At 35.4% G+C, this 14796-nt stretch overlaps 1 protein-coding gene across 2 annotated transcripts in view; it reads left to right on the top strand.

Moving 5' to 3' along the window:
* The window catches only part of LOC110447895 (retinoblastoma-associated protein-like), a 32330-nt gene that overhangs the window by 7984 nt on the left and 9550 nt on the right, over positions 1–14796 (top strand). The window contains exons 9-22 of one of the 2 annotated variants that reach the window (XM_021493872.1): positions 513–613; positions 1534–1605; positions 2399–2508; positions 3067–3123; positions 3913–3987; positions 6541–6628; positions 6975–7151; positions 7705–7819; positions 8768–8919; positions 9236–9286; positions 10835–10926; positions 12429–12577; positions 13105–13169; positions 13698–13775. In XM_021493872.1, coding sequence (XP_021349547.1) covers positions 513–613; positions 1534–1605; positions 2399–2508; positions 3067–3123; positions 3913–3987; positions 6541–6628; positions 6975–7151; positions 7705–7819; positions 8768–8919; positions 9236–9286; positions 10835–10926; positions 12429–12577; positions 13105–13169; positions 13698–13775 — 1382 coding nt within the window. The remainder of the gene's footprint in view (positions 1–512; positions 614–1533; positions 1606–2398; positions 2509–3066; positions 3124–3912; positions 3988–6540; positions 6629–6974; positions 7152–7704; positions 7820–8767; positions 8920–9235; positions 9287–10834; positions 10927–12428; positions 12578–13104; positions 13170–13697; positions 13776–14796) is intronic. The other variant, XM_021493873.1, reaches the window with a different exon arrangement.

Genomic DNA, 14796 nt, shown 5'->3' with positions numbered 1-14796 from the left:
TTTTTGTATACATAGGATGTAATTTTTACCATATTTATTCTGCAATAAGCCCATGGGCCAATACACAATCTCTCACTCATAGAAGCATATGGGCTTATTAAAGGACAATGAAAAACTGTTTTTACTTAACAGTAGGGTGGGCTTATTACGAGATAAAGACTAAGATAATTGAAAAAGGTTAGAAAACTTATGAAAAGGATTTATGTTTTAATGTTATGACTGATATTTCAAGCTCTTGAAAAGCATATAATTATGATGTCCTATATGCGATGTCCTCTGTTCATTTGGTTTGTATACAAGATTTATTGATATTTATGTGACATTTTGATTTCTACATGTTCTGATTCATTCATCTTTAAAAAGGTAGGGACAAAAATGTCTATGAACATAATGAAAATCAACACAATCAATCATAAAGAATTAACAGTGAGGGGTATATTTCACGGTTGGCAATGATTCATGATTAAATTTGGCAGTTTAAAATATGTGATATCAGATGTTTTGAATTCTAGATGCAGTAGTGATGAATTGTATAGACCATTCCAAAGTACACGGGGCCAGTAACAACATGCTGCAGAAACTAACAGAGGAACTCAAACTGTGTTATGAAGAGGTTAGAATTTGACTGATAAAATATAGGCCTGTCCATGCTGAACAGCCCATAAACTGACCTTAGTAAGACTCTAGAGAAATTTAGAAAAGGCTCCCTCGCACATTGTGAAGTTTTAACGATTAATTAACGAAAGTAAGAGAATAATGTACAATATTATTATACAACATAACAAATAAATTTGATAAAATTCAATCCTGCCACACTTTATAACCTGAAGATATGAATTCAATCCTGCCACACTTTATAACCTGAAGATATGAATTCAATCCTGCCACACTTTATAACCTGGAGATCTGAATTCAATCCTGCCACACTTTATAACCTGAAGATATGAATTAAATCCTGCCACACTTAATAACCTGGAGATATGAATTCAATCCTGCCACACTTTATAACCTGAAGATTTGAATTCAATCGTGCCACACTTTACAACCTGAAGATATGAGAGTATTTCATTGTCGCACATATCACCCCCAGACAAGCAAACAAACCTACATCAATGTCCAAATACATTTACTGATGTTCATCTGATAACTGATGACACTTTATACATTATTGACAAGAGTATTTATATATAATCCATGTACCAGCAAAATTTATTTCAAACAATCTTTCTTACTGCATACATGCTTGCTGGTTTCAATCCTGGGAAGGCTGTATAACAGTTGATATTGTGGATAATATTTATATGTATTATATTTAATGTTACACATATCAAAGTTTGGCTAATGCGCATGAGGCCCGCAAATCAGTGAAAATATCATTGGCAACACAGTATAAATCAGCTGCTGAAAAAGTTTCATGTTGGAAGTTTTTATCTGAATTCTTCGTTTTTAGAATATTTTTGATTATTTGTCTATAGTCAGGCACTCTAATGTTTATCTCGTCAACACTCAGGTGTATTCCTTTGAACATTTCAGGTACAGGCAGTACAGGTGAACAGAACGGAACCCTTTATACAGAGTCTTCCTCATACAGATGGAGAATTAGATGTAAGACTCGTCCTATTGATAAGATTTGTTTTAATGATAAGATTTTTCTTCAGTAAATCACTGTCTTTATATATAAGCTGATATTTGTTTAAGGTAACATAATGGATCCACTTGTGAGGTCCCAGCCAATACAAATATAGCATCTGAAGAAATTCGTCACTGTTTCATCTCCATAATGTGTTAAGTCCAGTGTGGCCCCAATCACTGACAAAGCTCTACGGTCAAATCATTGAATTTGGAGAAAATTTAATTGATGCCGAGTCTCGACTAATTGTCATCTTTAACCATACTTATAAATAAATAGATTAGTTACAAACAAATGTGAATTTCAACTGGTTAACATGGCAACCAGGCTTTGTACAGGCCTTAAAGGACCATTAACATTTATTTACAGGACCTAAAAGCTCTTAAATTTAACAAAAATGTCATGAAGGATAAAACGAGCCTTTAATTGTAGACTAATGGATCATTGAATTAATATTTTATATTAATTTTGGTGGATTTGTGGTGTTCTCATAAAAATTAATTCAGAAAATACTGAAAATGGAATATTTTTACAAGTTCATTTCTAGATTTTGGACTACCAAACAGTTTCGGAATTTTGGGTTTATTGGTGTTAATATGGTGAGTTTAGATACAGGTTACAAGCTAGATCTCTGTATTTTGGGAATTTCTGATTAGCAAGAGAAATTTGGGCATAAAAAAACAACCCTGAAAGGCCTTGATTCTATAGTAAAATTCTTTCACGAACACTGTGTAAGTGTTGTTGTAAATGTAGCTTGTCTGTTTTCAGCTCAAGAAGCTCACGGAATCATATGAGAAACTTTACCTTCAGGAAGGAGACATTGATGAATTACGTTTCCTAGACAACGACCCACATCTAGTAACTTTAGAACAGACCGGGTAATTTGAACTTAATTAGTAATATTCATAGAATTTACAGTGATTTTGAGACAAATATTTTACTTACAACTTTTCTCTAGGAGTTGCACACATTTTGAGAGCACACTTTATCTCTTAGCTATTAGACTTGTCAAGTTTTTCAAATGTTTAGGATTTAGCTGGAAAGATTTAAAATATATATATAGCTAGTACAACTTTGGAATACTACAATCATTTTATTATTTGAATTTTACTGGGATACATCGTGAAAAATGTGCAATATAGTTTGTGCAAAATGCTGTAGCCTACCTTGGTTAAGTGAGTGGGGTACCTGTCTGGTACTGAATAGACCAAGTCTGTGGGAGGTTTGTTTCTAGCCTTAAAATCATGATGAAAACTTTAAAAGATAGTAATTGTAAATGAATAAGATTATTTCTGCATTTCTTTCTTTTTCTGTTTTTTTTTTCTGATATAGTAAAATCTACATAACAAAGTTAAGTAACTGTTGTTGTTTTGTTTATTCAAATTAGGATTGCTGGTTGCTACCTTTTTTATTTAGTTTCCTGTTATTTTACACAGAGAAAAGTCATCACCTTCCAAAGAAAACCATGCTGAGCCACCCATGACACCTATAAGGTAGCTAGCTTTTGAATTCATTTGAGAAATGGGTTTAATATTTAAGTTTTGCTATGTATTTCTTTTCTAACTTCAGTGGAGTGGTGAATATTTGAACAGCAAATAACTGATACAAAATAGAAATACTAACCATCCACAAGGAATTGGTTTTATATAAAGTAACACTATGAATCGGTACCCATGGTTAAAGTAATTTTTTATAAGGGGGGGGGTATTTGTTAATATTTGTTAATACGGTTTTACCCTCAGTGACTTAAATAGTCATGCATGGTTATTTTTACAGTACAAGAAAATTTGCAGTTCAACTATGATAGCAAACATTTCTATATACCAAATAATCTCAGTAAAAGTAGGACAAGATACAACGTAATCACCAAACTGCAAATACAACACTGATAAGTGCACTGTTAACCCAGGCTTTCTACAATTAATATACAGTGTCTGATGAGAAAATGTACAAATACAACACTGATAAGTGCACTGTTAACCCAGGCTTTCTACATTTAATATACAGTGTCTGATGGGAAAATGTACAAATACTACACTGATAAGTGCACTGTTAACCCAGGCTTTCTACATTTAATATACAGTGTCTGATAGGGAAAATGTACAACTACAACACTGATAAGTGCACTGTTAACCCAAGCCTTCTACATTTAATATACAGTGTCTGATAGGGAAAATGTACAAATTTGATTTTAAACTTTCTTTCCATCATAATGATGAAGACAACTAATTGTTATTTGTGCATATTTCAAGAAATGTTAACTGTCGTTTGATGACGTTTAGGACTGATGTAGATATGTATGCAGACCTGTTAGGAAGTTTGTGTCTATCTGAGGACTACATTGACCCAGAGTTGAGGTATAACATGGACGGTTCCCCAATAGCGTTTATAATATGTTATTAAGCAATATGGTTTATGTTTAAAAGTGATTAGGAATTTGAGGTGAACATTTTCCATAAAGTTTTTTAGCTCTTTATATTCATATTCTGAAGTGCTTTAAATGTTGCGATTTATTGGCAAAATTCTATGTTTTTACCCGAATATTCTTTCAATAAATTGATATCATTGTAAATTATTTACAAGCTGAGGAAATTTATCCTAAAACAGATTTAAAAGAGTGCTGTACAAATCTCAACAAATTTATTATTAATGAACTGAAATCCTGTTTAAAGCTTACACAGAAATATCAGATATTTTATATCTGTGCCATATAATTTTGTTTGATAACCAACACTTTTATTTTCCCTTCCACTTTTTTAAATGATTCTTTGTTGTTAGTTGGGGAAACCCTCCATCCGTGAGTTTTACTTGGTTTCTTCCCTTTTACATAATGCCACTGTTGTAAGTCCAGTCTTTCTGAGGACCATCTCTACTGATGGTTCAAAATTGGTTGGTGGCCATCCTCTCTAGATTATACACCATTGGATTGCTATTCTCTCCAGATGATTTTAATTATATCCCAATTGTTTCCAGATTATACACAACTTGAAATTTGAGACGATTTGTGCTTTGGTAGTATGGTTGAGCTTTTCCAGACCTAATTTTATAGCATTACTTGAGAGAGGCAATGTTTCAAACCTCACATTCAACACTGAAATGGTAGATGTAACTGCTTGACTTTTGTATCAAGGCGGTCCTCATGTGTTAGACATTCTGGATAACTCTTGAAAAAGGGCATAAAATTTCCTAAATTATCAGTGTTACTAGCATGTTAACAAAGTATTCATATATCTTTAATTTATGATACATTTGTAGACAGCCATTCCCATTTGGAAATATATTTATTCAAATTGTCTTCCTACATAATCGTTTTTATGGCTATCAAGTTCTGAAAAGCAACGAGTCATTTGAGTCATTGATGCTGTATTAAAGTATTTCAACGAGTCATTTGAGTCATTGATGCTGTATTAAAGTATTTCAACGAGTCATTTGAGTCATTGATGCTGTATTAAAGTATTTCAATGAGTCAATTTGAAAAAAATGGTGGGATTTGACTCATATCTTGCATGTACATAAAAATATTACATAATATTTGTTAGAAATATTAAGAACTGTGAATCGTGTTCACATCATTACAATTGTCAATTCAGACTTGGCTTGCAAATTGTGGCTTGATTTAAGTTTGTATTTTTATTCACAACCGTTTTGTTCTTGATAGAACCCAGTTATCCACACGTCTGTCTAGCTCTACGTATACCATAAGCACCTGTTACATAAACCTGTAAAGATTGCAAGTCAAATTGTTGGAACAAATTTTCTGGTTAAATAAACTTCATATCAAAGACAGCCTCATGAGGCTTTATTAAGAGAAATATAAATACATTGCATTTTTTTCACAATTTAAGTACATTGTAAATATTTGGCCCGCCTTAGAAGCTAGTTTGATTATTTATTTAAGTATATTTCTCCTGTTGAGGTGGTTTTTAGGCTATTAGATATAAGGCATTTTAATATAATTTTGATATCCATTCCTCAAAATATTTACAAGGCATTCATTGAAATGAAATTTTGATATCCTCCAAAAAAAGAAAATATTTGATTTTTGATCTGTTTTATGGACAGGTAGCGAAAGTAATTTAACTGCATATTTTATTAAAAAAAATCTTTTGCATACATGTGTTTGTTATTTAACGACTTTTAAACCTTTTGTGTAAGAAAATTGTTGAAAATCATTTATGAATCCATCATCTTTGATCAGTGAATCTGTCGGTCTGATCTGACCTCTGAATGTTTTAATGCTTTGTCTAATGCAACAAAATAGCTGTACTCCATGTTCTTATAAAAACTACCAAATACAAGCCTGAAAATTCCTTTATCATGTCTAACAAGACAAATATGTTTGTAAAAGGGGGTAAGTTAAACAGATTCACTGTATTTATAAGGCCAAACAAAACATTTTGTGTTTCTGGTAACCCTACCTACCCTAAGTTTTAATGCCTATCCTTAACTTTTAAGGCAATTTTCAAAGAAGCACTGTTCAAGTCAAGATCACTCTCCTATATAAAGCATGCATTATATAATTAAAAGTATAACTTGTTTCCTACCTTTCTACCCTAACTTTTTCTAACAATAAAACATGTAACAGGAAACACATATTGTTTGGCTGGCCTCATGTTAATTTGTAGTATCAAAGGACTTTCAGTAAACCCTAAACCTTTTTCACTCTCTGAAGTGAGCTTTGAGTCTTGAGTTTGAAAGCATGTGTGTATTTGACACGTGGTTTTAAACTCTCCAAATCTCAGGTAAGTGTTGTGTTTGGACTGCTGAAATTGTTATCTATGGTAAATGTCACAGGTCAACAGAAAGCATTTTATGAAATGGTTGATTTCCTACAAGTCTATTGAACACATGAGTGTTTATTGGATACAGTAGTGATGGAAAGCACAATTCTGATATTGTTTGTATTACAGGGCTGCACTGAATACTGTTCAACAGTTGAAAAATATCCTCAGTTCAGCACAAGATGAGCCAAGTGCCAACTTACAGGAATTTTACAAGGTAGTTTAACTGTATGTGGTGTTGCTTTTGATAAACTCCATGAAATTACATAAGAAGTCCTGAGTGTTTAGAAGGTTTATTGTTGCAAGTTCTTGTTGGAAATTAGATGTCCATGTCTCCTTCACGTCCTGCTTAAGTATTATATTTCACAAAATATTTAAATTTAACAGCAAAAAGTTCAAGATTTTTGGAAAGGAATGAAGGGTATTTCCCCCAGAAATTATCAAAATAAATTAATACACGAAATGACAATGCTATGTGCCTATGGAGATAATGTGTTGACATTGCCTGTATGCTGTACATGTTCCTTGTATGGAGTTCACAGCTTTTGATTGATATCATACAGAAATGCTCAGGACAAAACCCTGCCAAAGACATTGCAGACCGTGTGGTACAGATGAACGACGTGTTTATAAAACGCTTTGTGAACCTAACCAACCCGAACCAGCGGACAGTCGCCGAACAGCGGTTCACACTGGCAAAAAGCCTGTATTACAGAGTGCTGGAGGCAATGTTACAGACGGTAGGGGTCTCTTAGGAGCCTTACCACCTATACCATGCATTTATGTGGAATAATGAATTTTAGCCTCTTAGTACTCAAGTCACATTGACATATGCCTATTCTGGGCCTCAACTTCCATCCCGATTTGCTTTGTGGAGTTTCTAATGTAAAGAGAATCACACGGATGTGTTTTATCCATTTATACAAGCAGTGTTGGCTCATTTGACTAGAACAGTATTTGTGATAAGTGTTAATTGAAGTAAATTAACAATAAAATAATTCAAGGTTCATATAGTATTGAAAAAGTCCTAAATCTGGTCTGATTTAATAGTAAGTGTAGTCTTAGCCCTGAAAAGCTATACTCTTTATGGTTCATGTCCTAACATACATGAACTCCCAAGATGTATACTAACTAGTATAGTTTTTTCAAATTCCTGGGTCATAGTAATATTGAGTTCACCATGATCATTCCAGTTTGTCTAGTATGCTGCTTTAAGGGATAATGAACAATACCATGAATAGGAAACAATACAGACCCATAGGTTGTTATGTGTTTCTGCTGGATGTGTTTCAGGAGAAGGAGAGGCTGTCTAAAACTGACTTCAGTATACTGCTGAATATAGAGACCCTCCACAAGTCCCTCATAGCCTGCTCTGTGGAAATCGTCCTGATGACCTACGATGTGTCGTGTAAGTGTGAGGACACATAGTCAGATAGTAGAAACTGTTCCCAATTTGTAAAATTTGTCTCAAGATCCATTGAAGTTTATACCCCATAAACCTCAATGAACAAGATATGGTCCATATATTTACAGGTACATTCAGTGCGATTTTACGAATTTTTGATAATTTCTGAATAATCCGACTTGTGCAATCTAATTCGGTGGAATAAGTTGGATTGGGTGGTGGGGTAGCTAGGGCAGTGGATGGCGCACTCGTCTTTTACCAAGGTAACCAGGATTTGATTCCCCGATCGGATGTGTAAAGGTATGGGGTCACCTGCCAGACTGCTTGGGTTTTCTCCCGATACTCCTGTTTCCTCTCGCATTAAGACCCTCTGCAAGCTTCCATCCGGGCCAATAAGAATGGTTGAAAGAACTTGTGGAAAACAAAAAGTTATCAATTCTTTTTAATTCGATGGAAGGTATTGAATCATGTGGCATTATGATCACTGTATGACGTTGTCCTGGTTAAATAGATAAGCTGTTCAGTATTGAATAAAACGTAAAACAACATCACATATAAATTCATGTTTATTTCAATTGGAAACTTCTGAAAAGATTTAAAAGCAGTCTACCAGTTGGACCACTTTCCACACTAATTTGCAGACATATTCATATACATTGTACCAACTTGAATCTTTATGCAATAATCAAGCTTGGACTCTTTATAAGCAGGTATTTTGAATCTAAGTTCAGTAGAAATGAATATATTGTAAATTAACCATATATCTGTCCATCACCATGTCATTTTCAAAAAGATCTGCTTAAAAGGGTCTGCTGACTCCAGGATGCAAAAGCCAGATAAGGAAATGTTTGATTTGCAGTATACTTTGGTTATGAAATACATAATACATTTTTTTGTCATTATAAACACAGTTTTATAAAAATGAAATATTGATGACTTGCTCATTAACAGGGAACCCAGTCATAAAGGCGATTGGGGCTGGAGATTCCAAGTTTGCTTTTCCATGGATTCTGGAGGTTTTTGAAATCCATCCATATGACTTCTACAAAGTGTTGGAGAGTTTCATCAGGGCAGAGCCGATTCTGACGAAGGAGATTGTGAAGGTAGAGCAAGAAACAAACAATAATATGTCCAATACATTTTGGAGAAAAAAAAAGAAAAAAAGTATTCAGCTCACCTGGCATAAAGCTTACGCAATGGTACAGCATCTGTCCACCATCTAAAAAACTCCCTTTACAGAACCTTGTAGCTTACTGAGATGAGGGATTGTCTGCATTAAACTTTGAAATAAACAAAAACTAGAAAGATGATTTCTTTTCACTGTGAAAAATGTTTAAAAGGTGAAGCTGTAATTTCAAATAAGAAAATCTTATGAAATCCTACAGAAAATGTTAAAAACATATTTTTTGAATGTTTCAGCATCTCCAGTCAATTGCGATACAGATTTTAGAAAGCTTGGCATGGGAAGAGGTAAAGTTGGTCTTTTTTTGATACCATGGTTGTTTATTAACTCCAGCGGACTACTGAACCTACTTTTTTATAGTATAGGTTGGAGTTGGACAACTTTATGTTAAAATAAAAATCTGTCTTTAGAATTCCATTCTGATTTTCAATTTGTTAAAGAATGATCTATTTGTGATCAAGAATAAATCTGAACTTTTCAGATCATTTAGAAATCCAAGCTGGCTGCTATTGACCTTTAATTGTTTGAGATATTTTGAAGTGCAGAACATTGACCATCTGAATTTGAAAACGAAGTTGGTAGAAATTGTAACAATTCAATTGTGGTCCAGATTAATTCTTTTTTTTGCACCTTTATAACATGCGGTTGTTATAAGGGCTCTCTCAGAACTAGCTATATGGGAGGGACGGGAGGCATTTTTTAGCTCACCTGGCCCAAAGGGCCATGTGAGCTTATGCCGTACTGCGGCGTCCGTCGTCCATAGTCCGTCGTCTGTCGTCCTTACGTCAACTTTTTCTTTTGAACGACTTCTTCTGAAGAACTGTAGGACCTAGGGTCATGATAGTTGGCCAGTAGGTACCTGGGATGGAGTACTATAAACTTTCCTCATTAAAATGACCTTGACTTACTTTCAAGGTCACAGGGGTAAAATATGTGAAAAATTACAAACAATAATATCCTAAGAACCATTTGAACTAGAGTCATGATACTTGGGTATGTTATGTAGACCAGCAGTGCGAATATTTTTCTCATTTACAGTTCAAAGGTCAAATTTAAATGCTAGTCGGGGGGGGGGGGGGCCAAATGTCAACTTTGGTTAAAAGCTTTAACAATCTTCTTCTCAAGTTCCATAAGGCCCAGGGTCATGATAAAATTGGCCAGTAGGTACCTGGGATGTAGTGCTATAAAATTTCCTCATTAAAATGACCTTGACCTACTTTCAATGTCACAGGGGTCAAATATGTGAAAAATTTAAAACATCAATATCCTAAGACCCATTTGGACTAGAGTCATGATACTTGGGTATGTTATGAAGACCAGCTGTGTGAATTGTTTTCTTTATTACAGTAATGAGGTCAAAGGTCAACTTAAAGTACAAGTCGGTAGTCAAAGGTCAATATGGGTTACAAGCTTTAAAATTAAAATTTCAACTTTCAAACAACAATATCTTCAGAACCGTTTAGGAGATGTTAAAATGTCTTGTGTTCTAGTTACCAAATTTGGTCTTTAGTTACCTATATGTCAGTTGCATGTAACAAAAGAAACAGGTGAGCGATACAGGCCCTCTGGGCCTCTTGTTTAGAGTCCCTACCACCGTTAAAACTGATTTAATATAAGAAAAAGTTGGCAGATTTTGATTTAAACCTACCACCCCTAATGTATTGTACAGGTGCCCTGACTTTCCCAATATGATTATTATAGAACAGCCGGCGTAAGATTGGACGTACAGACTTTGTAATCTCTCTTGTTTCATTGGCCAGTATACCAATATCTGAACAACGACCACATTGTCATCCTTAGTTTGATGGTTAAGTATCCTTATGTTGTCTGTACAGGGTTCACCGCTGTTTGACCTACTGTACGACAGTATCCCTGCCTCTCCCCCTGATGGTGCAGGCCATGAGATAACTCCGTCCAGTGCTGATCTGTAAGTATTCCATCCTCACAATTACAGGGGTTATGCTCGTTTATGTTCACTGCACCCCTGGAATATATCATGACAAAATCAAAAGCACACAGTAAGCTGTTTGATTGGTTTCAGGTGAAAAAAAGCTGACCCATCACTAGGCTGATAACTGTCCTTTTTAGCTCACCTGGCCCAAAGGGCCAGGTGAGCTTATGGCATGGTGCGGCGTCCGTCATCTGTCCATCTGGTGTCAACATTTTACTTAAAACAACTTCTTCTAAATAACCAAGAGGCCCAGGCTGATAATATTTGGCCAGTAGTATGCTGGGATGAAGGGCTACCAAGTTTGTTCAAATGAATAACCTTGACCCACTTTCAAGGTCACATGGGTCAGATATGTTAAAATCTTCAAACAACAACTTCTCAATAACCAAAAGGCCAAGGGTACTGATATTGGGCCTGCAGCATGCTGGGATGAAGGGCTACCAAGTTTGTTCAAATGAATGACCTTGACCAACTTTCAAGGTAGCATGCTGGGATGAAGGGCTACCAAGTTTGTTCAAATGAATGACCTTGACCAACTTTCAAGGTCACATGGGTCAAATGTTGTAAAATCTTCAAACGTCTCTTCTCAATAACCAAAAGGCCCAGGGTACTAAAATTGGGACTGTAGCATGTTGGGATGAAGGACTACCAAGTTTGTTCAAATGAATGACCTTGACCCATTTTCAACCTAATGTTCCTGTTTGACATTCAAGGTCACAGGCGTCATATGTTTAAATCTTTTAGTAGGTTCTTATGAATCAAACACTGATATTCTGCCTGTATCTGTATTTTAGTCCACTTTTAAGATTACAAGTGTGAGATTAATACCAGGTGAGCGATGCAGGCCCATTGGGCCTCTTGTTTGATTACAGAAGAGTGACACCCTATTGACATCCGGTCAATTTTAACCCTACCTTTGTGCTATTTTTTTGTATGTACATTAAAGGATCAAACTAGTTTGTACAGAACCTTCGTTTTTGTCGCGACCTCCTCCAGGCTTGCAGAGACTGTAACTCAGCATATCCCTAAGAACTTTGTGGATTTAAGTGTTCATATCTTTCCCCATTTCTTTAGTAACAAGTCTACCATCTCTGAAACTGCCTTACATAACGCCCAACTTGCTATTTTCATAGTTGAAAGTGCTTACTTTGATTAAAAAAGAAAGTGAGTTATACGTATACAAATATGCCCGAATACTGTTATGAATTTATATTGTAGGTGGTATATTAATTTTCTAGCCACATGAATTTAAGCAGTGATTGATAATGAAAGTATCACATGAAAAATGACTTCAAAGAAAACGTTAATGCTATGCAGAAAGCAAACAAATGTTTCCAAGAATAGTTTCGAAAAGTTCAGTTTATAAAATTATGTGTTTGCAAATTTCTTCTATTCTGAACAAAATCCAAAGCCTTGGATGAAGAAAACCTTAATATCAGCCTTCATAGTCCTAGTTTATTTAATATGTTGTTTTGTAGCTACCTCTCTCCAATGCGCCCACCCCTGAGGACAAGAGGTGTTTCTCCAGCAGGGACAGTCCTCAGAACGACCCCACTGACACAACAGGGAAACCCTGACAAACCTCCACCCAGGCGCTCACAGTCCCTTCAATTCTTCCTCAACAAAGGTGAGTAAACTTTCTACAAATCTTTCTTGTCAAAATGTTGTTTTGAGTTTACCAAACTAAGATAAATACACTCTTTTCAGAGCTTCTTCAAAAAAAAGTGTGTCAACTTCTCCAAGGCCATTTTCGTTTATCGCGAGCGAAACAGTTGAATGGGTTGGACCAAAGTTGTTCGTTTATGAAATAAAGTCAGACCTAGTAATCTGATAATGTTTTCAGGCGTGCCTTGACAAAATCTTGCAAGGCCTGAATGAACTTTTGCAGGTTTGCAAGGATTTATGCCTGAAATGATACATTTATCAACAGACAAACCGGTCGTTCCCCCTAAACGAACAGGTCCCAGGTCTCAATATGAACGATGAATTGAAACAATAAGTAAAACCCTACATATTAGGATATGCTGTCATTCTTTCTCAAATTAACAAAGGTGATATTTTCTAAATTAAAAGTTACACACTGACAAATGTCCTCCATAATGTTTCACCTGGTATTTTAACTTCTAATAATTTGTATCATTCAACTATTTTCAGTTTCCCGCCTTGGCTTTCACAGACTGCAACAGTTGTGTAACTTACTAAGTGTGACAAGGGACCTTGTAAGTATACGTATATGTGTGATCGTGATAACAGCCCCCACTTAGTAGAGGGGTATATAGAAATTGCTTTGTCATTATGGCCGAAACATCCATCTCCACATCTGTTGCAGTTAACCATTGGTTAAGGATAAAGAGTTTGAATCACACTTGATCAGAACTTTTGAAGTAGAAAGCTAGTGTGCAAGATATCTCATAAACCTTTCAACAGATTTAGTTCTCCGTAATATGGTAAATGAAGTTCAACACCTGGTTGGATTTTGGTTGTCAGTGGTCAAGACTGAAGGGCCAAAGGTCAAACTTGACCACCTTTGAAGTAAAAAGCTTATGTACAATATATATCTTTAACCCTTCATTAGATTAAGTGTATTTCTAACACCATAGTATGGTATCATCAACTTAAACATTTTATTAGATTTTGGTTTTCATTGGTCGAGGCTGAAAGGTCACAGATCACACTTGTGAATTTTGGGATTAGGGGTATGTGTGTAAGAACCCTGCTGACTGCTTAATTAAGTTTTGTAATTTCAGCAACATAAAATCTGGACTTGTTTTGAGTACTGCATCACAAGAAAGCCAGATCTTCTCAAAAACAGACACCTTGATCAGGTAAGTTTTCAGTCTAAGCGTCTGCTGTAGTGGTATCGTTAGTGGAGAAGACACCTTGATGAGGTAAGTTTCCAGCCTAAACATCTGCTGTAGTGGTATCGTGAGTGGAGAAGACACCTTGATCAGGGAAGTTTTCAGTCTAAATGTCTGCTGTAGTGGTTTCGTTAGTGGAGAAGACACCTTGATCAGGTAAGTTTCCAGCCTAAACATCTGCTGTAGTGGTATCATTAGTGGAGAAGACACCTTGATCAGGGAAGTTTTCAGTCTAAATGTCTNCCTAAATGTCTGCTGTAGTGGTATTGTTAGTGGAGAAGACACCTTGATCAGGTAAGTTTTCAGACTAAACATCTGCTGTAGTGGTATCGTTATTAGGGCCCCGTATCGGCGATACGGATGCCCTATAGTAATCACTCTCTCTAACTTTAGTATTTATTGACTGATGTACATGAAACTTGGTCAAGATGTTCAGTTCACAAAAATACACATTGAGGTAAAAAGTTAATGTCAAAGGTTAAGGTCATTAGGTTCAAAGGTCAAGGTCAAATTTTGCATCTTTTCACTGATGAACATTTTGTTATGACATGATGAAGCAAAGTTGATCAGAATTAAACAAGGAGTCAACTGACCAAAGGTCAAGGTCATCAGATCAAGGGTCAAGGTCAAATTTTGTAGCTTTTCACAGGTTAACATTTCGCTATGACATTATGAAGCAAAGTTGTTCGGAATTAAACAAAGAGACACACGGAGGTAAAAAGTCAAGATCAAAGGTCAAGGCCATTAGATTCAAAGGTCAAGGTCAAATTTAGTATCTTTTCACTGATGAACATTTTGTTATGACATGATGAAGCAAAGTTGATCAGAATTAAACAAGGAGTCAACTGACCAAATGTCAAGGTCATTGGGTCAAAGGTCAAGGTTAAATTTTGTATCTTTTCACTGGTGAACATTTCGCTATGACACTTTGAAGCAATGTTGCTCAGAATTAAACAAGGAGTCAATTGACCAAAGGTCAAGGTCACTG

This window comes from Mizuhopecten yessoensis, unplaced genomic scaffold (genome assembly GCF_002113885.1).
Source record: "Mizuhopecten yessoensis strain PY_sf001 unplaced genomic scaffold, ASM211388v2 scaffold3645, whole genome shotgun sequence".
Lineage (NCBI taxonomy): Eukaryota > Metazoa > Mollusca > Bivalvia > Pectinida > Pectinidae > Mizuhopecten > Mizuhopecten yessoensis.
Note: the sequence above shows the minus strand (reverse complement) of the source record. Positions and strands in the feature narration are given on the sequence as shown.